The sequence below is a fragment of the Gossypium hirsutum genome, chromosome A13 (genome assembly GCF_007990345.1).
Source record: "Gossypium hirsutum isolate 1008001.06 chromosome A13, Gossypium_hirsutum_v2.1, whole genome shotgun sequence".
NCBI lineage: Eukaryota > Viridiplantae > Streptophyta > Magnoliopsida > Malvales > Malvaceae > Gossypium > Gossypium hirsutum.
This window is the reverse complement of record NC_053436.1, coordinates 107185654-107208622: the sequence shown is the minus strand read 5'-3', so window position 1 is coordinate 107208622 and position 22969 is coordinate 107185654. Positions and strand designations below refer to the sequence as shown.

Genomic DNA, 22969 nt, shown 5'->3' with positions numbered 1-22969 from the left:
GAAATTTTCAATCACTTCTATAAAATGATTTGAACCGATAGTCATTCTTAAAAAGAATCAATTTCAAAATATGATACAATTGAAAGCAGATGTAACATTTATATTATTATTTAAGTTTCTGATTGATTGAGTATTACCTTCAATTGGGCCATTAGCTCGACTAAGAAGTTACGAGTATGTTCTTTCGTAATTAAAATAAGTAATATTGTTATGTGTCTTTAGAAAATATTTAAAAAATTAAATTAAATTTTATTTGTGGAGTTAAAAATTTTTCACTATCATTGATATAATAACAACTTATTTAATCACTTCTATAAAAGGATTGAACCTTATTTTTAAAAAAATGTCATTCTTAAAAAAATCAATTTTGAAAACATGATGCAATAGAAGCAATTGCATATGATAAGATTTGAGTTCGTATCATTTGCATTAATGGAACTTTTAATTTAAAATTTAATTAAATTTTTTTTAATATTTTTATACATTTTAGTTTTATTGTGCATATTTTATTATTTTATATTTAATTGAGTTAGTATCACAAATTAATTCGACATTAACTTAAAATTAATAATAACATGATAAATAATTTAATCTAATCTTTTCATTTATATTTTAAATTTGTAATTTCCTTATATATATATACATATATATATACCTATGTGATAAAACATCTAATAGTAGTAATTTAATCGCTAACTAGCCTTTGTGCGAAACCTTGATAATATAATAGTGCAAAACGGTAACTCTGTTACATTGACTTTTTATTTTGTTTTAATTATTTGTATCTGATATATTTTGACATATCCTTGTATGATATAATATAATTCTTAGAATACATGATAAATTAAAGAAAATTGTTATATTTGCATGGATACATATTTATATCCGACACTCGCATTTAAATTCAAGTAACATAACTACTACAGAGTGAGTTTAAACTAGGTAAAAAGGAAAAAGTGACAGATGAGAAACAAATTTTACATTCCAAAAGCATATTATAACAAAGCAAATTATCTTGGGTAATTCACAGGAGGTTCCAAGCTACCTACCAAAATCCCAAGGTCTATGTCTTTGTCTTCGAACTTTTTGATGAAAGGGTGACTCTTCATTAACAAAAAAAGATGTGGCAAATTAATATAATAAGAGTTACTAATGTATTGAAATTTGAATACACGAATGGGCTTAAGTCTATGAAACTTACCAAGAGGTCCAAAGATGATGCTCTTTCTTTAGGGTTCTTCTTTATGCTAAAAAAATGGGAAGGAAAGAAGCAAAATTAGAAAATTGATTATTTCTATCACAACAAAAGCAAATGGAAAATGGCAATGATAAAAGAGGGAAACCAATATCTAAATGTATCAAGGAAAAGATTGTACTCTTATTACGATATCCACCACTTTTAGACAACATAAACTGTGCCTCCGAGGATGAAATATTGGATTCTAGTGATGTTAGTAAGGTAAGATGACATTATTCAATGAACTTGAACACCAATTTCTATTGCTACGTGCATCAAATGTGGATAGCATATTCAAGAGGGCTGCTAGCTTACACTAGAAGCCAGGACTATGGCAAAAGAATTCAAAGAAACAAGCATTTTACAGACCAAGTTTGGCAGATAAGTTCATGATATGATAAAAATGCAAACTAAACATGCAAGTGTTTACCAGGCTGATACAAATGAACAGAACACTGGAGAGAATTGATCTGATGGAGCAGTCGGTGGAGGCTTTTCCACTATTGCCTCCAAAAGCTCATAAAAGCTAGGCCAGCTTTGTTGATCTTCAGATTGCATATATGGGAAACGTCCAATAGCACATTCAAGCACTACCATTCCCAAACTCCAAATATCACTGCTATAGTCATAAGTGCTCCCACTAATCCTCTCCGGCTACAATCATAAACAAGATGATTGAGATTAAGATTTTACATTAAATCTTAGTGAAAAATAGACACATTAAACACGTTAATCACAACCAGCAGCAAAAAATGCATGATGAATGACAATTTCAACAGTGTGGAAGCTCCACATACCGACATGTAGTTGTAAGTCCCAACAAATGTATCTCTCTGGCCCATAGAGCTAGCTAGCATTGCACTGACACCAAAATCAGTGATCTTCACTTCCCCTTTATGGTTTACCAGTAGATTGGATGGTTTTATGTCCCTATGTATTACATGCCTTTCATGGTGCAAATACACAAGTCCCTGTAGAACCTGAAACATAAAGAGATATGAGTAGAAAGAACAACTCACTTGTTTAGCTTTTGAAATGACTTTTTTTAGGTCATTCATAAAATTTCAAGTCAAAAGGAAGAATACCTGCTTACACACAACTGCAAGATATGGTTCAAGAATTGTGTTAACTTGTCTGATCACATCAGCCAGAGATCCACGGTCCATGTATTCTAGCACCAGAGATATGGCCCCATTGTGATAGAAAGAATGGTAGCAAACTACAACATGCGAACATTGTGATGCTTGGTTTATTTTTAGCTCCTGCACAATTTGCTTGCGAATTTCCTCTTGTATGTTCATTTGGATGACCTGCAATTAATAGCCCAAAAGTTTCTCTGAATAAGTTTTTCTTCATTTATAACCATCATGTTCAAATCATTTCAACGTTTTTTACTACCACGTTATATTTAAGACAATATTCAAGCAGATATAGCTGCAAAAAAAAGTGAAGATGTTAGTATTTAGCAACAAACAGGGGAAAAAAAAAAGATGAACCCTGTTCATGAGGATCGTATGTTGCAGTGCTAGAAATCAAACAATTATGAAGTGGTCGAACCAATTATCATACAAGAAAAGAGAAGCAAAAATATGAAAAGAAGTATTAGCATGCCTTATTTGGTCACCATCTTCTCACCCCAAATAATCTTGATCCGCAATATATATATTTATCAATAAATTCTCACATCCTACATTAATTCAAAGGAGGAATCCGAGGATAATACTAAGGTAGTAACCTTAACATGCTAATGAAAAATAAAAGTTAAAGGCAAATAAGGAAATAAACAGAGTCTGTTCATAGCAAGTTCAAAAACTAACAAGTAATTGAACAAGGTTTGTCAGTCTTGAACAATTTACCTTCAAGGCAAACAATCTTCCAACCCATTTGTGGCGAACAAGTTGTACTACACCACCACTGCCCTTCCCAATAACTTTGATTGTCTCAAGGTCTTCCAATGAGAATTCAAAATCAAGCTCCTTGGCGTCAGAAGGCTGCTCAAAGTAACCCAAAAATAAAAAAGAGAAAAGAATATCTTGAATCCCAAGAAAATTGATACCAAAAAGTAAAAGGATAAAGAACTCTATGGGAACTTGAACAAGCATTGCTGTAGAATAACTAGCTAGCCAATGAACTTCACAATAATTTCAACTTAATTCCAATATTTTAGCATCAAAATTGTCCTTAATTTTCAAGCGAAACGCAAAAAAAAAGATGAAATAATAAACTATAGAAATGATAAACAAAGGTGCACTTACTACATAATACTAATACAATAAAAAAGAATAAAATTCCAGTTTTCTATATGGGTATATCAGAAGTGACCTCCAAAACACAAAGTAATTAAAAATCCTCTTAGATTAGTCACAAAAACTTACTCGAGATTCCTTTTCCTCGGAAATAAGACGCAATCCTTTCTGATTTAGAAGCAAATCACCATCATGAAATGTCCCACTCGCCGTCCTGTAAGACATTACAGTATAAAAAAAATTCAAAATTCAAAATATTTTCACGGCAGCGAAACAGAAGAAAACGTAACGGAAACCATGAAACCAATCAAGCCATAAACTTCGAATTTCAAGAAGCGATTTCAAGTAAACTAAAAAAGCTAAAGTATTGATCCAAAATCGAAGCCATCAAGAAATATGTCTTAAGAAAAAAGAAACTTACAAGAAAGAAGAGATAGGGGTTTCTTGAGCTGGAACAGCGAGCTTCAGTTGCTTCAATGGCTTCTTGCTCTTCATTTTTTTTGTTTTTTGAAAGATTTTTATAACTGTTCCGTTAGGGTTCTTATAGAAAGATAAAAAGAAAGTGTTTTTGTTTTTAAAATGTTTATTGAGAAAGTGAAGATGATGGATTCGTTATAAATTCAAACGGGAAAGGCCGCGTAAAACTAATTTAACTTTTTTAGGGTAAATAAGTATTTAGTCCTTGTACTTTACCACTTCTACCGAATCGATCCTTAGAGAATAAAAATTTGAATCGTTCAATATAGTTGTTTAAAAGACATGTTTTTCCCATTCCGATCAGTTTAGCCTTGCTTCAATTAATATTCACTAAAACGTAATTATTTAAAAATTTTAATTTAATTATTGCCATAGTTAATATTTTACCACGCTCCACTTTAAAAATTATTATTTTATTCTTGTATAAATATAATTATTAAAAAAGAAATTATTATTTTATTTTTGTATAATATAATTATTAAATTAAAGGGGTAAGTACATAAAAACACTCAGTATGTTTCCTATTTAAATATTTTTAAAAATATTATATTTAAATATTTATTTACCATTAAAAATTAAAAATATTATAATAAAAAAATAACAAAAATAAGATTGAAGCCATTTTAAGTGAAGTAGAGATAGATGCATCCATGATAGTGGTAATGATTTTTAATATTACACCGCCGTGATAGAGCGAAACAAGTAGTGAAGAGATCAAGCCAGTTGTAGAACGATGGTGGATTTAACAACATCCGCCACCGCTCCCCTAGATGACCATCCCTATTCCAAATTGAATGTGCATAACGACCTAGACTACATAATCTAGCCATGTTTTGAGCAAGATAATCTAGTTTCTCATGCATCTTCAGCATTCAATAGTTGCTGTATTGCCACCAAAAAGAAGAGAAAAAAAATTTCAAACTCAACAAAGATCCTAGTAACCCCATTTCTTTACGCAGAAGCTAACTATAATCAATTCCAATTACGCGAACCGAGCGGCAATGAGGTGTTAACTTTCAAAACCCTAAACATAAAACCACCAAGAACACTTCATTTAACCACCCAAATCAAAGACCAACAAAAGTAGAAAAATCCAAAATTGTAAATGTAGGCAAATGTACCTCAACAATCTTCATGATACCATACATCAAACAAAGCACAAATACAAACTAAGCGATCAATAACATCGCCATTACAAACACTGAGCTTTTCGTTGAGTTCTCTATGAGTTTCACACTAGTAACTGGTAATACTATTATTCAACTGCACCCAACCATCACTATAAGAGGTGGTGGATACGAGTTTTGTATAGAAATAGAGAAGAATTGAAACAAAATAGGCCACAGCAGCAAGATCAAAAACCCTGTTCAATGAGATAATCACCAAGCCTTTCCACAACCATATTGCATTGGCCGGGAGTCATTGGCTCATCATAGATTCCGATGAGCAAAGCCATATTGGACTTTTTAATAGTAATACCTCCGGATCCCTGAAATTAAAATGAAAAAAATAAAGTTTAGAATACAATACAACCATGACACTAAAATTAAATCAATGAGAAAATGACTGCAAAGTCGTGCGGTAATGGCCTCCTTTCTTTCATTGCAGTGTCTCCGTCCGGAGAAATACACTCTCTACAGATATTGGTGAATGGAGGCACAAGGTTGCAGCTGCATGGAGGGAAGAAAAGGCAAGTGCATACAAAAAAGCATCGATGTACAAATTTTGAGTCGTAATAATACGGATTTGGTTTTATTTTTATCGTCTCAAAAGGCTGCAAAATTCTGGAATGACAAGCCTATTCCCAGTCAAATAATGTAAGAGAATGCATGTACAGATGAGATTTTTCAGTGTTATAAAACAAATTGAAACTAAGAACGGATGGAGAACATTACCTTCTTCCCTCGAATAACATATCCGGGTTCGCCTTGGATCACCATATATTTTGTGCCACCAAGGTACAATCCAGTTGGAGCAAGTGACCCAGGTTCAGCAAAGTCATTCATGATGGCATTAATCTCTTCTTGTTTGAACTGAAAATTTAACATAAAAACTAGAAGCAATAAGCACAGATTGATTATTCTCATAACATTTATCACCATTGCTAAAAGTAAGGTCATTTGCAGAGATCATTTAGCATCTAAAACTAAGAAAAAATAAACAAACCCAGAAATCAATACACATACTCAATCGACATGCAATATGAACTAACAAATCACAGCAAAAAGATCCCTACTTAGCATACCAAATCCATTAGGGTAAATGCTTTTCGGAGAAAATAAGATCAGCGAACAAATAATGAGCAGTGAATTCAATTTATAGCAAACAGATCACCTCATTCAAAGCATCAACTAAAACCCAAAATGGGAAAAGGGATTAATGAAAAACCCAAAGGGTAATGAAGAAAACCTGAGGGAAATTGGAGCTCTGGGCCCAAATGCTGCCATCGTGGCCGACGATGGCGGCGGAGGAGAGATGATTGCCATCGATTTCGCACATCAAGTGCTCATCTACATATGTTTGCCACGACATCTTCTTCTTCTTCTTGGTGAAATTCTATGGATTCGTGGAGAACTGGAGAGTTAAAAAAGAAACGCTCGAGAAAGGTATTTGGCTGTAAAGGGCCGAAGCTGAGCTGAGTGACAGACACGGAGATATAGGCATATAGCGCTAAAATAATGAGATCTGTCGGCTTTTTTTTTTCTTTTTTTTTTCCCTTTTTTTTCCCCTTTTTTATTATTTAATTTTTCAAATATTTAATTCAAAACTCATCGAACTTTTTAATTTTTTTTATTAATTATATATCTATTATTGAATTAATTTCAGGTGTCATTCCAATACCAAGTCAGTTATAGAATATTAAAATTTACTTTTTTTTTAAATAAATTACATTATTATAAAAATATTTTTATCTTTAGTTATGTTTATGAAAAAATGATAGTCAAAGATAAGGTGGTTTTTGTGGTTTTTTTTTTATTTAAATAATTTTTTACAGATTTTATATAAAAGAAAAAATTATTTTTATAATAATATATATCACCTTTTTAAAAGAATAGAGTTTTAATATTTTTAAATTGAATTAATATTCAATTAAATTGTATTTAATTAAATAATTAAATATTGTACAAATAAATAATATTTTGAAGATCTAATCGAAATTTGAAAAAGTTTGAAGAAAAATATTATGTCTAAATAATGGGTTTAAAAAAAATTTAAACATGTTTAAAATATGGGTCAGGCTCAGGTCTTAAATTCAAGTCCGAGTTTGATTGTGTTAAGTTTATAATATTTTATATTATATTTTTATATATTATGTAACTTAGAACACATTAACTTATACTAAATATATAATATTATTCTAACGTAAACATTAAAATAATGTTACGATGACTATGTAAAAAATTTTAATAAATAAAAATGTTTAAAATTATTAAAAATTAAAAATAATATAATATAAATATTTTATTAAAAAATTAAAAGATAATATAGACAAACCTAAAATAGGATTGGATTAGTCCTCTGCAAATATGGGCGGATTTAGATAAAATATTAGACCCAAATTTTAAAACGGGACGGGCTTAAACTAACATATAGTATGTTAATATCGTATTTAGCCCAACCAGACCCGACCCGACCCATAAGCACCACTAATCCCAATATTATAATGCATTAAACCAAACAATATCAAAGATAATAGAAAAAGAAATAAAATTATTCATGCCTTCACTTTCATTAGGCCCCCATTCCCCCATTTCATGTGGACAGCTAGGAGCTGGACTTTCATATGTACTAATTTATTCGGGTTATGTTGTAAAATAAATAAAATTGATTCAATCATTTAATTTGAATAAAAAATAAGTTAGAATATGAATATTTTAATTGTGATATTAATTTTAAAAAAATTAATATAGTACACGTTCATTTTATGGTTTATATTCGAGGTTTATAGTTGTTTCTTTCAACAATATCATTTTAAATATTCAAATCCACAATTCTTTTTAGGAATGCAATGTTCACATCGTATCCAACACTTGTTAGTTTCTTTTATTTTTAAATTATAACAATAGATTAAGTCCTTAATGTTTACATATTTTCAAATTCGGCCCTTATTTTTTTTAAGCTAAATTTGATCCCCCGATCTTTTAAAAAAAATTGAATTTGAAAATTAACGTTTCAAAAAGAAACGAGTTGTAATTTCTAAACATGGCAACCCATATAACAATCTACATGTACTTCATGGTAATTTTTTGAATTTTTATAAAAAAATTTGTTTTATTTTTTAAAATATTTTTTTATAATTTTAAAATTGTTTCTTAATATAGCATGTCAACATAAAGTCCTCATGAAATGCCATACGGGTTACCATGCTAATATCATTAAAAAATCAATATTTTAATCAACATTTCTCTTAAAAAAGAAACAATTTAATTATTTTTCAAAGGTTAATATAATTAAATTTAATTAAAAATAAAAATCTAGTTCACAAAACATATAAATATTAAAAGTTAAACTTATCATTACTTATTTTGTATCAAACAAAAAACCTTAAACAATGAAAATAAAACATAAATAACTCAATTTTATCTAAAATCAAACTCTAGATAAGCTAGGCATCTCTTATTTAATGGGTATGAGGAGAGGCCCGTTTCACTCCTAGTTTGGGCCTATTTCCATTCATGGCCCAAAACTATATTGGGCTATTGATTGATGCCAGTCTTCTTTTTTTCACTGTTTGGAGCATGTTCAATCAATCTATCGGGTTGATAACCAAATCAGATTTTTATTAATTGAATTTGTCAAAATTAATAAAAAATTAATTATTAATGGAATTGAATTTGTGAAGAATGATTTAGTCATGAAAAAAAATAATTCAAGTTAATTTGGCTGGTTTTGTTTAATTTACTAGAATTTAACATTTCAAATTATATATTTCGTGTCAATTGAGTTTTAGCTTGATTGGTATCGATATTATTATCAATGTAGGAGGATGTGAGTTTGAGCACTGAAGCAACATTATCCTCCTATTTCAAGGTTGAGGAGGGTTATGGGTATTCTAAACATTGTATTAAAAAGAATAGATATAATACAGTATTTAGGGTTTTGTTTTTAATTATTATTTCTTATTTAGAATTTAGTAATTAATACTTAAATTAGTATTTATGGTTAAAATTTTAGTTTAAATTTTTATCATGAAAAATATTTTAAGGTCACAAATTTGCAAATTAAAATTCAAATAATTTTCTTTTTCGATCTTTGACACTAACCATCAAATCCGTTTAAACCTAAGGTATGTTATTTTACTTGTTGATGGGTATTGATTCAAAGTATCGATCGCCAAATCACTACTTAGAGCTTATTAGCTGAACTTAAAAAAAAAAGCTCAATGAGTTAAATAAAAACTTTTGATTTGTTCAATAGAACTATTTTAGAAATTTTTTTTGAAATCAACGGACCAAAATGCATATTTAAAACATAAATCTACTAATAATTTGAACACCTTATTAAATATACTTTATCTATTAAATTTCAATGACTTGATACGATTAAAACCACATAATCAACAATAATTCTTTTTTGATATAATGTTTAAAACTACCCACAGTCTCTTCTAACCTAAAAATAGGAAAATAATGCGTTTCAGCATACTCAAGCCTATGTCCTCCGACATTAATATCAATACACATACCAATTGAATTAAGACTCAATCGGACCAACAACCATTCTAAAATCTCCTAATTAATGAGTAACGTATAATTTGGTTGGATATTAATTTTATTGCTACCAATCCAACAATTACCCTACAATGTCTTAACCAACCAAACCAAAGAGCAGCCATTAAAACAGTTCCATCATATTATAATATATATATATATATATATATGTATAAAACATTTAATCATGAGATTATAAAAATCAATGAGCAGCCATTACAATAATTCCATCATAATATATATAATATTTTTCATCATGAGATTATAATGGATTAAATGGCACAATTTTCAAGTTGGTGTAGATACTATTATTACAATGATTTGCAATCCACTATGTGGTTAAATTCTACATTATAAAGATGATCCAACAGGCCATCTCCATTTTTATACATCATGCAAACAGTAAACATCTCTTTTGGGAGAGTCCAATATTAAAAATTGCATGACAGATGAGAGAGCAATAAAGGTTTTTCAAGCATACCAAAAACAGTGGCGAAGTCCAAAAAAAATTTTAGGGGTTAGATAAAATTTTAATTTTTTATAGTTTATATTTTTATAATTTTTAAATGATTAAATTGAATTTTTATAATTTTGAGGGGGTAAAGTGTAATTTTACCTTTACTAATTTAAAATTTTTTAAAAATTTCGAAGATCTAAAATGAAATTTTCTATTTTAGTGGGGGCCGGGGCCTATGCCAGCCCCCTGGCTACGCCTCTGACCAAAAGTCAATATGGAGGAAGATGTGGTGGAGGTTGAAGACAGTTGATTCTGTTTAGGTCAAGAGTCGTATAGTTTAAGTGGTAGAAGGAGGTGAAGAAAGAAGTGGAATTCAAGGAAGAAGATATGTATGGATAAAGTTCGGGATAGAGGGTTGTTGAACATTTCCAATTTTCGAGGTTTAGAGAGATACTTATATGGGCTTGATCTCTTTTGCCACGTGTAGTCTCTTAATAGCTTTATTGACCTTTTTCATAATCCATTGTTAGGTGAATTATCTGATATTATCTTGATTGCAAAATATATGTGTTCTAAGTGATGATTATTTTATTAGAGTGGCCTTAATGTCAAGGTGATTGGCTTGCACGTTCGTTAGATTCTCGAAGAATAATCCTCGTGATGGAAGAAGTAAGGTTGGTGGAACCAAATGGGCGAAGCTATTTGATCATGGTACTTTGGCCAGAGTTGTCAAGAGGTGGAGTTCACACACATATAATAATCACATTTTTCTATAATAGCACCAGTTGTGTATCAAATGATAATTGTTATATATTTATAACAACATTTTAAATTATATCATATTTAATTTTTTTTAACTTTTTAAATTAAAAAATGGGAAAATATTTGGTACTATGTCGGTAACGTTTGTAGACTCTACAAATAGAATTAGAGAGTTGACAAATGTCCTATAGGGTGTAGTAAAATATAAAAAATTATTTAAAAAAAATGTAGCAAATTTTTAAGATTGCTTATAAAATAAAGAAAGTACACTGTCAATGTATCAAATACTAACACTTGAAAAATAAAATATATTAATATTAATATTAATTAGTGAGATCTAACTTGTATCTTTACATGACTGAGTCTTAACTCATTGTTATTGACATTGTTGTCAGTGCAATAGGATGTGTGTTCAAACGCATTGAATCACGCTTATTCTCTTATTTAAAGGTTAGGAATTGGTTAAAAGTAATTATAGGCTTTGTATCAAGAAAACTCTATCAAAGACCAACATATGAGAAGGAGTATATAATGGATATTAAAGAGGGAATAACCTAACAAAATATGCACTAAAGTAATTAGATAAAGTTGTACATGATATTTATTTTTTCTACTATTTTTATTAGTAACCGCATTGCCAACTACTTTTTTAGACTAACATAATAAATATAATAATTTGATTTTAATTTTTGTTATTTAGAAATTAACTTTTATCATACTAATATTTTTTAAAAATATAAATTATATAACTGTATAATTATAATTCGTACTACCAAACATGACATAGGGAATTACAATGTAATTATACTGTGTCAATGATAGGTATCTAAAAAATTACAATTTTTTACAATTATAAAAAAAATAATTACACTTTCATTTAATTATTGTGGTATCCACGTATACTAACTAAATAATATCTTAACAAAAGTTTATTGTAAACAAACCAATAAATGTTGTTAAGAAAGAAAAAAACAAAGTGGAGGCAGATTCTTGGACATGACAGTAAAAAACAAAGTTGTTGAGGGTCGCAAAATGAAATCTGGTTTCAAATTTTAAACAAGGTGTTGTTGAATTTACTTCACACGGGCATTATTTCAAACAGGTTGAGTGCAATGACACAAGGGAAACCTATCGACGTGTAGTTGTCAGGGGTTTGATAATGATGAAATGAACAACCCCAAGGAGACAAATCCAATGTTTATTGATTAAAATTACCTATATCAATTCCAGAAAATAAGGGAAAGGGGGAAAGGTATTGTATATATAATGCTTAATTTGGTAACCTAAATTTTTATATCATTTTGGTTCTTAAATTTAGTTTTAATATTCAATTTGATACTTCATATCAAATCGTATCATTTGGCCAAATGAATATTTGATATTTACTCTAAAAAAAACACGTAGATACTTAATGAGGCAAAAAAGAAAAAGGCTCAAATGTCAAAAAATTAAATATTGAAACCAAGCTCAAGTACTAAATCGAGACAAAATTTTAAATATTAAATTAATCATTAAAATTAAATTTAAATATTAAATAGTATGTTAACCTTAAAATATACTGTACGAATCAATTAAACAAAGTCCACAAAGAAAAGGGCATGGAAGCTAGCAGAGAGGCCACGGGGCCTACCCAAAAAAAAAATTTAGACCCTTAAATTAAAAAAAATTATTTAAACCCCCAAAAATTTGGAATTTCACATTAAACCTTTCAAAAATTTTAATCAAATCCCTTTAGTTTTTTTTCATTTCTCATTAAGCCTTTAAAAATTTTAAAAATCTTAATTAGACCCCAATCTTAACCCCAAAATCTGTTGCTAGAAGCTAATAAAGCCCCCCTACACAAATTTTTGAAAATTTCTTTTACACAAAAATTTTCAAAAATATTAATTAGGCCTCCCAAAAATTTAGAATTTCTCATTAAACCTGTCAAAATTTTAATTAGACCCCTCCAAATTTTGTGTCAATTATCATTAGCTTTTAAAATTTTTGAAAATTTTAATTAGATTTATCAAAATTTTTAAACCATCTCATTAAATCCTTCACTAAAAACCCAATAGGGAAATGAAAGTTTGCATTTGCATTATTGCTTTATTAATTGATTCACATGAAATTCTCCATTTTTGTTTTTCTTTTTAATGATTATTGGAACAAACAACAATCCCACGCCCACCAGACAGAGGAAAGAAACATTGCACGTTTTTAACCCACCAACATATGAATGTTGTGTGTGCTGTTTTGTAGTAGCTGAAACTTAATGAACAGATGATTGTGAACTGATCTATGGTGGTCGAGGCTTAGACAATAGAAAGTGAAAAAGAAAAGGAGGCCCCATTTCCAGTCACCTGTCGGGTGTACCCATCATTAAAATGATGACCAGAAATTGGTAGGTTTTACATAGTCAATTGCCATCAGGGTTGGTTGAAAATGTAATGAAAAACACACGCATGATTTAAAACTTAAAAGTGGTAAATTAATGTAAAAATACCAGAAATTAAAATTGTCTTATCTTCACAATGCAATTAGCCACTTGATTCCTCTCATTTAGAACGTGCCCGATGCTCTATTGATTCATAGCTTTTAATATCCGATTAATCCTTCTCATCAAGGCTGAGGATGAATCCACCGATTATCTATCTTAAAAAGCATTAATTACTTCTAAACTGTTAATATGAATCAAAGTTTATTAAACTCTCATTTTTTAAGAAGAATCATACTACCCAAAATTCTGCCTCAAAACTGAACTGCACCCAAAACATTCATTATTTATCATCACATTTGAAGCTTAAAAATTACCCCACAAAGGATGTGAACGTTTTTTTTTTTATCCCTAAAACATGGTTCATTATTTCGTTAGGTCTATAAAAGGCATCATCAATTTCATCAGGGCTTGGCTTTGAGTTTGGCAGGCGTCATTTAATTTATTTATCTAAGCTAAAAGAAATTTATATTTATAACACATCATTTTAAAAAATAAATAAAGTTAGATGAATTTAAGGTTTGTTTACATTCATAATTAATTAAAATCAATGTAGTGCAATGAAAAACATATCATTTGCATTTGTTGTTACCTAATAAAGCTTTATTCGGGTAATTCTTTTACAGAGAAGAGAGTGTGATAAAGTGTTAATTTAATCTGAAAGCTTAAATGTGATTAAAGTAATTTAAAAAGGGGTTTTAACTATTTCGAATTTCGCCTTTATTAGGAGGATCATTCAGGCGTTATAACATATAAGACAGTGGCATATAAGACATATCCCAAGTGAGAGATTTAAATGTTGACCGTTTAGCTAAGATGGTATTTGACAGAAATATCGATGTGCAGGTATTTGCTGAAGCTCCTATGAAACTTTTAGCAGTTTTACAATCTGAGAGAGCTAGCAGCTTTGTGATCTTGGTAATTTAAATTAGTTTTTCTTTGTTTTTATCAAAAAAAAAGAGCTCCATTCTAATATATAATGACTTTTTATTTAGCCTTTATTGTTATTTATTTAGATGTTCAATTTAGAAATTAGATTATCCAAATCGGTTGAGTCTTAACTCGATTAGCATCAACATTATCGTCAGTGCAAGAGGATGTGGGTTCGAATGCGTTGAAGCATATTATCCTCCTATTTAAGGGTTAGGAAGGGACTATGGGTAGTTTTAGGCAATGTATAAAAAAAAAAGATATGATAAGAACTTATAATGAGATTAATGTTTAAAAAAAATTAGATTACCCAATGTGTATGAGGTAACTTTTAAGGGAAAAAATATAAATTTTTTTTTAGAATTTTTAAAGAGATTAAACTAAAATTTTATCATCTTGGAGAGTTAAAGTATAATTTTTACTATTATTAACTTATAATCTAAATTTTTTTAAGGTAAATTTTCTTTAGACTTGGCAACTAGATCTATTTCGATCTCTAAACTTATATTCTATCAAGATTTAATGATGTGGCTTATATTACTAAAACATAATTGGATTAGATAGATCGAAGACTTACTGATATAACAACTTGAATAAATTTGTTGAACCGATTGACTTGAAAATTGCTTGCAATTTGTAAAAATTGAAAACTAGAGAAAAACCGATAGTTGAACAAGTTGAATCAATTTATTAATTTTTTTAGAGTTTTACGAATTTTTAATTAATTATTTAATTATTGTTGATCCAATAATCGAATCAATTGAACTTGTTGAATCAGGAACCAGTGGTCTACTTGTTCAACCACCGATCTGATTATTAAAACATTGAATTTGACACTTCGAGAATACACCACACTTTAATTTTCAAGTGATGATATGGCATAACTTCAAAGTATCACATCATTACACTTTATATTTTTTTGAGTTTATAGATTAAAACAGGCCAAATTATTAAATTTAAATCTAAAATAAATAAAAAATATCGATACTACCAAATTCAAGGGGAAAAATTATATTATCCTTAGTTTTTATAATATATTTTCTTTTGCCCAAAAAACCCGAGTCATTGACACATCAAGCACTTTTGAGGGTTTGATTATTTCTTAATAAAATATAATGTAGTTCATGGAGGGACCAAGCTTGATAGTAGTATTTTCCTGTTTAAGAATAAGGGCATTTAGAATTAGTCTTGCTTGAGCAATACAATTATCACAAACTTCAATCAAATCCCAAACCTTTACTGACCAGATTCATCAAAAGAATAGAAAAAGAAAAAGCTCAGTTATCAAGTCAACATTTTCACACCCAAGAGTTACTCGTACAAAAGTCTTCAAAGCTTTAAAAGAAGAACTCAAATCACTCAACCCCCCATTCTGTCCTTTCATCAATGCCAGCAACAGCAGCCTAATTTTGTACAACCTTACAAGCAAACTAACTAATCACTTCAACCATTCTTGGTGTCTTCAAACAAAGCAAAATGGGGTTTTGTTTTTGGTTCTTCCTGGTTTTTATACTTTGGCAAATGATGAATGTTCCAACACAAGCAGCCATTGCTGTTGGTGGTGGTGTTGGCATCAATATTGGCAATGGTGGCGGCGGCGGCGGTGTTTGGTTTGGTGGTGGAATCAACATCAACAACAACCCAACACCATCTGGTCCTTCAGTGTCAAAGCTCAACAATGCTTACACTGCTCTTCAAGCATGGAAATCAGCCATCACTGATGACCCTTTGGGGGTTTTAAAGACTTGGAATGGCTCAGATGTGTGCTCTTACAAAGGGGTCTTTTGTTCAGTAGATTCATCAAATGAACCATTTGTGGTAGCCATAGATCTCAACCATGGTAACCTTCAAGGTACTTTAGTAAAAGAACTCTCTTTTCTTACAGATATCACAATCTTTCACCTTAACAGCAACCGGTTTTCAGGGACAGTCCCTGATACTTTCAATGACCTTACTTCACTTCAAGAGTTGGATCTTAGTGGCAATTATTTCTCTGGTTCTTTTCCTATGGTTACTTTATACATACCAAATCTTGTTTATTTGGACCTTAGGTTCAATAATTTCTCGGGTACCCTTCCTGAAGATTTGTTCTACAAAAGACTTGATGCTATCTTCCTCAATAACAACCAATTTGAAGGTGAACTCCCTTCAAACTTTGGGAATTCACCAGCTTCTGTTATTAACTTAGCTAACAACAAATTCAATGGGAACATACCAGCTAGTTTTGGTTTCATGCGTTCTAAATTGAAAGAGATTTTACTTTTGAACAACCAGTTAACAGGTTGTATCCCACAAGGTGTTGGGTTGTTTTCAGAGATGCAAGTCTTTGATGTGAGCCATAATTCATTGATGGGTCATTTGCCTGATACTATGTCTTGTATGAGTGACATTGAGGTCCTTAATTTAGCACACAATGAGTTATCTGGTGTGTTGCCCGACATTGTTTGTTCATTAAGGAGCCTTATGAACTTGACTGTTGCATATAATTTCTTCTCTGGGTTTGGCCAAGAATGTTCCAAGTCTTTTTATAGGGATGTGGGGTTTGATTTCTCATTGAATTGTATACCCGGGAGAGATATGCAGAGACCCCAGCCTCAGTGCAATGTTATCCCTGGAAGTGGGCTGAGTTGCTTGAGAATCCCTTCTCCTCAGCCTCTAGTTTGTGGAGCATTGTTTGAGAACTTGAACCCTAATGTAACCCCCTCATCGTCACCATCTCCATGATCTCACCATACATGAATTAACTGGTATTGGTGCCTGTCATTCATTAATAGCTCATGTCCAGGGTTCAAATTCACTTGCTTAATGGGCCAATAATCTGGTTTAGTAACGTAAGGGCTAACCAGATAGTGGATGCCTTGACCTTCTGAGGAAGTCCATGTTATTTAAACTTCGAAATGAATCAATGCTGAAAGCTAGCTAGCTTTTGAACTATGTTATGTTTGCTCAATTCATCTGGTTTTTTAAGTTTGAGCAAGATCTGATAAAGATCATCTTATGAAATGTAAGATTTGTCTACCCAGTTCTATGAAAGAAATTTGGCGTGTAAGCCTTTTTGATAAACCATCTATGCTTGTGCTTTTTACTATAGGTTTTCACTGTATCAAAACATTCCTTTGCTGTCATTGCTTTGTTTGAGTGGAGGACTATTTTTCATTTATTTAAAAATTTCTCCGAAAATGAAAAAAACCAAAACATCAAATACGAATACTTTAAAAAAATAAAAAATAAATATATTGGAACCTTGTGGTATCAAAATTGCACTCCTAAAGGAAGGTTTCCAAAAGAACAGCTATAAACCCCCAAACATGACCTGGAAAATGTTTAAAAAAATTAAAAAAACTCAAACCATAATAACTTGAGGGCACAAAAATCATCTTTGGCATGTCAATGCAGTGGCTAAATCTAATTCCAAAATAAATTGTGCAAAATAAAACCTGAAAATTGTGCCATAAAGGGCAAATGTTCTTAACATATACACCAAAAAATTTCAAGTCAAAATGTATGCTCGGAGTAAAAAAATAATTCTTGAATTTGCTTTGGGTAATTTTTAAAACAAAAGTGAAAAATAAAAAGTTTGGAGACACTTTTCCCCAACCATGACCAAAATCATGGAATTCAGCAGAAAACATACAAGTATCCCATTGTCTGCAGAAGCTATTTCACTAATCGATTGTTTGCCGAGGAAACAATTTTATTGTTAAAAATGGGTGCACCTTGTTGCAAAAGAAGTCAAAGGTATTCGGATGCATAACACTGTAAAACAAGGTCCGATTCTCGTCAAGTTTGACACAGGAAAGCAATTTCATTTTTCACTTGAATTTGCGGCTAACTGAATCGTAGCTTGGGACATTAATAACTGCAAAATATGAAGAAAAGAAAAAGTTAATATATCTAAAATGCTTTGCAATAAAACAACAAATTCAGTGGTTTAAGTTTCGAGTAAACTGTAAACTACCATTTCCATATGATGCCATTGTGAGAGGAGACGATAGAAGCTTTTGGGCTATCGAAGAAATATCCTTCAGTGTAATCTCATCAACCACCTTCAAGAAATACTCCACAGGTTTCCTAATAGGTTCAAAACAGTTTTGTTTCAGAGAAGAAAATTATCATAGTTTTCTCATTGTACATAGGACATATAAAAGGTATATAATCTGACAAGGATATATATTCATTTCTTAGTTCTTTCATTTATTTTAAGAGCCTTTGCACCCATATATTTATATGCTCAACACGGGTATCAGACACAGATACCTAAATAAAAGTTGGAGCAACATTGGTCCATCAGAGCGAAGGACAACAACAAAGAAGTTAGACAAGTCATACCTCTCACCATATGTCAAGACTTGTTTCCCAATATCTTCTGAAGCAACCATCTGCAGAAATCGGCTCATAAGTGAACACTAAACAGCAGTGCTAGGCATGCAAATATGAATCCTTAACCAAAATCATTAATATCATCTACAATCAAGAATTTAAAGAGAACAGTTTACGTACTCTAGATTCCAAATTCATCAAAATTGCAGACTTGGTTGACTGTTTAGCACGGTCTAGTTGTATTTGGTCAACTGCAAAAAACACCATCAAAAGCATTTCAGAAACTATCCATTGAATGACCGTTGCAGAAAAGATCATAGTTGCTGAAATAAAGAGCAGCCAACCTTGTCCAGGTGTTGCAACAGCAATAAGCTCCTTGACAGCTACATCAATGGCAGTTGGTGCAAAATCAGAACCCTGAATTAAGAAACATGAGTATCATCAAGAGTGTTACTACGATGAAGATGTTATCAGCACAAAGTGTCCCAAATTGGAAATTTGGAATAAATTCAGTGGAAGGCCAAGACCATAAATAAAAAAGTCAAGACCTGTAGGTAACAAATATTTTTTTTTAAAAAAGAGTTACACTAAGAAAACTTTCAAATGCCAATTACTAGCATTGACAAATAGATGTATGGCCTGAAAAAGTGTGAGAAAAGATTTGGTTGTGAGATTACTTTCAACACAAGCTCGTAAATTAATTAAATTTGGGCATACAGAGAAGAAAGCTCTTGGGTAGCATAATTCAGAAGAATCATGACTAAATTGTAAATAGACTAGCACTTGAAAACCAAGACACGGGGAAAGATGTATGGCATAGTCAAAAGAATCAACTAGGGATCTTGCTTCATGAAAACATAATAGGGCAGGGAAAGATGGAGATGGGAATGGAACGGTACTAAAACTAGTAAAGGAAGGTTTAAGAGCAGACTTACAATGGTGGCTTGTATTCCAAATATGCCGGTATGATTGTAAATGCTGTTGAATGCTGAAAATGAATAAACTTGTGGATACTCATTCAACACACGGACATCTGCTCATAACATAATCATCACTTTCATACAGACTTAAACAAATTGACTAGAAAAATTTAAAAGAAATTGAGTGTCTAGTAGCAGCAGAATTTTGTAAATAAAGAAATGCACAAAAACAAACAAAACTTCATCCACCTTGCTCTATTACAACATGTCATATACTGAAAGATAATAGTGTGCAGCACGAAATATAACTTACATAGTCTTGAATACATTCCTTTCCCAGGGCCACCAGCTGAAAATGATCCACCCCCTCCCATTAGAATCTATAGAATAATTACATTTATCAAATTTCCTATCTTGTGATCATGGTAACAAGTAGGAAAAACCAAAAATACACAATGAAAATTAATTGGCCAAGATAGGATACTCCTAGGAAGAATTCTATGACCTATATTAAAATAGAGCACAGTGGAATAAGAAATTGAGCAGACAGAGTAACCCGAAGTTAAAAACCTGAAGAACAGTCAAAATTATAGCTTCCTTCTCCTTGTGCCAACCACCAGGAAGTTCAAATGCAAGAGCAAAATGTGTTTGATCCTGCAGTTGAAACTAATTAACAACTCAAACTGGGGAGAAATATGAAAGAAAAGATCATTTCAAGTATTTATAATACATACCCCTAAATCAGCCTGACAGCGATAATCACCGCCGGTGTACACAGATTTTGGCTCTTGAGGACGAGGGACATTGGAAAGATCTGATAGAAGTGGCTCGGCAACAGATAACAGTTCCTCATGTTCAACACCAGATGCTGCAAGTACCATCCGAGAAGCAGTAAAGTTTTCCTAATATTTTCATAGGAAACCAAGCTTATTAGTGAGAATGTTAGACAAAGATCAGCAACAATCTCAACAATGATGAAACAATTAACACTGAAAGGTTAAAGCATACTAATAAATAGTTTTCTTCATAACTACAATGATGCGGTTTGCACTGAAAACATACTAAATAAAGTTCTCTTAAGACTTACCAGGATAAAATCCTCCAAAACTGTACCATTCAATGTATTTACAGCAGACTCAGGGGCTAAAAGAGAATTCGCCAAAGCACCAAAATAACCAGCTGAGTGAATGGCCTCTAAGAGCAAGCCCTGAGGATTCTTTGCAGCTTCAGCAATTTCCTCTTTCATTTTTTGAAGCTGTAGAAGGTGAAGTAATGAATTATCATCTCACAAGGCATTAATTCTAAATATGCTCAAAACTATTTAGCCTAAAAACGACAAGCTCAAGACAATTTACCTGTTCATTCACCTCCCAATCCAAGAAAGCTGGGTTTCTCACACAGTCAATAAGCAGCTCTACCATTTCAGGAACATAAGTCTTCAAAGCATCAAAGGTATATCCAATCTGCTCCCGAGAAACTGCAGCTTGTACATTGCCACCAATTGCCTCTACTTCCCGAACAATCCGCAAATGGCTGCGGTTTGTCGTGCTCTTGAAGGCCATACGCTCAAGCAGGTGTGAGACCCCAAATGAGGCAGGTGACTCATAGATTGAACCACAGTCAACATATAATCCTATTGATGCTGCAGGATTCTGCTTGGCAACAAAATCAAATAGAAAATTCAACAATGAGTTACAAAATTAATTTTCTTCTAAAATAAGAGACCTTATGTAAGAAAATATTCTTCACAAGAAGCAAATTCGTACGTACCGCTGAGGTTTCTGAAGCAACTTTAAGGCCATTTGGAAGAGTTGTAATCTTAGTTTTACCAGGTTCAACATAGTCAGGCAATGAAGATGGTAGAGCTACACCCGGTAGAGGAAAATCTAGTGATGGTATGGAGTTGGACTGACCCCCAGTGAACCAACCAAGGAGGCCACCTGAAGAGGATGATGTTGTAGCAGCAGCAACTGAAGTTGAAAACCTTGCAGGTACTCTATGGTATGTCCGACCCTATATTCGCATTTTCATTCAAAGCATATCACTACTCCAAGCATTGAGACTAACAATATTTGAAAATTTTACCGGATACATGAAACAGCTTAACATCAATACCCAGTTACAGCAATGACTACCCGAGATAAATACATTTAATTAAGAAATCAAAGTAACATGCTAAGCATCAATATTGGGTTAAAAGAACAGATCTATTGTCTATAAACAAAAGCAATCTCAAAAAGCAAATATCGAAATCGAGTAATCTCTGTTACAGTCGAGATTGAAGATTGATTGTTATAGTGAGATCGAATCATCAGCGCTCATAAGTTAGGGTTTGGGGGGAATTACGGAACCGACCTTGAGAGCCCGGAGGCGAGAAGCCGCGGCACGGTACATCTTGAATCGGCGATCTCTAAGAAACCTAGAAATTAGAGTGTACGGACCCTGTGAAGGTCTGTAGTCTGTTTGGTTTTGGGTGCCACTGCCGCAGGGTTTTGTTGGAAATGGGAGGCGACTCGTTTTGAGCCGTTGATGTTTTACTCTGGTTCGGTGATGTTGGAAGAATTGGCCGATGAGGATATCCACACGTGAGCGAATAGATGAGTTGCTATCTGAACCGTCTGTTATGGTATGCTAGCTGATGATAAACTCCGTAGCCGTCCGATCGGCGTACTACTTACCAAGGTAAAAGTTTATTAGTCCTTGGTTAAAATATGTCATAATTCCCTGTACTTTAAAAAATTTAGAATTTAGTCACTTTACTTTTCAGATTTTAAAATTTAGGGCCAATTGTTAAAAGTTTCTTTTTGTTAAATTTGTTGGTATGACATTTTGAAATAAAAAAAAATACTCACTTGATAACCATGTAATTAAAAAAATGGCATTGTAATTAACTTGGATCAAACAAAAAAATAACATTATTAACCATTCAATTTGAATTTTGAAATCTCGAAAGTAGAATGACTAAAATCTTGGAAATAAAAAGCACAATGACAAATTTTCAAATTTTAGAAGAGTATAGGGACTTATGCATATTTTTACTTTTTAATGACTTTGATTCTTATACTTTAGTTAAACTATACCCAATGTCACTAAACTATTACTAAGTTTATGTTTTGGTTATTGAACTTCAACGAGTTATAAAATAGTCACTGAACTATCCAAAAATTTTCCTTTAAGTCGCCTAGCTTTAAAATCATTGTTGTATAGCATTCTTTGTTCATACCACTTATACCAATAAAGCTCTCTTTATTCAGTTTGTTTTCAAGAACTATCTTTGAACGTTAAGAATTTACGATCCAAAATTTAAAAAGCTTTCTTCTTCAATTTATGGCACTGATCGTCAAATCAAATTAAAGTTTTATGTATAAATTTAAACCACGATCAAAGTTACTTATGTATAATTATATAAAATCAATATTCATATATTAAATTA

The 22969-nt window shown here is 31.5% G+C and overlaps 4 protein-coding genes across 4 annotated transcripts; 1 reads left to right on the top strand and 3 right to left on the bottom strand.

Moving 5' to 3' along the window:
- Positions 1-862: 862 nt before the first annotated feature.
- On the bottom strand, positions 863-4070 carry LOC107893314 (mitogen-activated protein kinase kinase 6). The gene is made up of 8 exons (XM_016818267.2): positions 3905-4070; positions 3613-3697; positions 3094-3228; positions 2323-2547; positions 2035-2217; positions 1668-1891; positions 1202-1247; positions 863-1103 (listed from the first exon to the last, which is right to left on the bottom strand). The coding sequence occupies exons 1-8, from the start codon at positions 3976-3978 to the stop codon at positions 1011-1013; spliced, it is 1065 nt and encodes a 354-aa protein (XP_016673756.2). The 5' UTR covers positions 3979-4070; the 3' UTR covers positions 863-1010.
- Positions 4071-5078: 1008 nt separating this feature from the next.
- LOC107893315 (profilin) lies at positions 5079-6695 on the bottom strand. The gene is made up of 3 exons (XM_016818268.2): positions 6370-6695; positions 5856-5993; positions 5079-5449 (listed from the first exon to the last, which is right to left on the bottom strand). Exons 1-3 carry the CDS (start codon positions 6490-6492, stop codon positions 5315-5317), a joined length of 396 nt encoding a protein of 131 aa, XP_016673757.1. The 5' UTR covers positions 6493-6695; the 3' UTR covers positions 5079-5314.
- An 8773-nt stretch (positions 6696-15468) lies between these two features.
- LOC107893317 (leucine-rich repeat extensin-like protein 4) lies at positions 15469-17585 on the top strand. Its single transcript, XM_016818270.2, has one exon. The coding sequence runs from the start codon at positions 15773-15775 to the stop codon at positions 17018-17020; it is 1248 nt and encodes a 415-aa protein (XP_016673759.1). The 5' UTR covers positions 15469-15772; the 3' UTR covers positions 17021-17585.
- Positions 17586-17740: 155 nt separating this feature from the next.
- LOC107893316 (mitochondrial-processing peptidase subunit alpha) lies at positions 17741-22191 on the bottom strand. The gene is made up of 13 exons (XM_016818269.2): positions 21892-22191; positions 21307-21549; positions 20892-21188; positions 20624-20791; positions 20271-20438; positions 20107-20190; positions 19850-19916; positions 19552-19649; positions 18961-19033; positions 18797-18867; positions 18626-18675; positions 18255-18367; positions 17741-18155 (listed from the first exon to the last, which is right to left on the bottom strand). Exons 1-13 carry the CDS (start codon positions 21928-21930, stop codon positions 18109-18111), a joined length of 1518 nt encoding a protein of 505 aa, XP_016673758.1. The 5' UTR covers positions 21931-22191; the 3' UTR covers positions 17741-18108.
- Between the last annotated feature and the right edge of the window lie 778 nt (positions 22192-22969).

Bases quoted from the DNA above. Each gene is read 5' to 3' on its own strand.
- LOC107893314 (XM_016818267.2), bottom strand. From the start codon at position 3,978: ATGAAGAGCAAGAAGCCATTGAAGCAACTGAAGCTCGCTGTTCCAGCT. The intron at 2,548-3,093 runs GTAAATTGTTCA...TATTAATTGCAG, and splicing joins GAAGATTGTTTGCCTTGAAG to GTCATCCAAATGAACATACA. The intron at 2,218-2,322 runs GTATTCTTCCTT...TTTATGTTTCAG, and splicing joins TTGCAGTTGTGTGTAAGCAG to GTTCTACAGGGACTTGTGTA.
- LOC107893315 (XM_016818268.2), bottom strand. From the start codon at position 6,492: ATGTCGTGGCAAACATATGTAGATGAGCACTTGATGTGCGAAATCGAT. The intron at 5,994-6,369 runs GTTTTCTTCATT...TTAAATTTTCAG, and splicing joins AGAGCTCCAATTTCCCTCAG to TTCAAACAAGAAGAGATTAA. The intron at 5,450-5,855 runs GTAATGTTCTCC...TTTTAATTTCAG, and splicing joins ATGTTATTCGAGGGAAGAAG to GGATCCGGAGGTATTACTAT.
- LOC107893317 (XM_016818270.2), top strand. From the start codon at position 15,773: ATGGGGTTTTGTTTTTGGTTCTTCCTGGTTTTTATACTTTGGCAAATG.
- LOC107893316 (XM_016818269.2), bottom strand. From the start codon at position 21,930: ATGTACCGTGCCGCGGCTTCTCGCCTCCGGGCTCTCAAG. The intron at 21,550-21,891 runs GTCGGTTCCGTA...ATGCGAATATAG, and splicing joins CTCGCCTCCGGGCTCTCAAG to GGTCGGACATACCATAGAGT. The intron at 18,868-18,960 runs GTTGGCTGCTCT...TGTTTTTTGCAG, and splicing joins TGTTGCAACACCTGGACAAG to TTGACCAAATACAACTAGAC.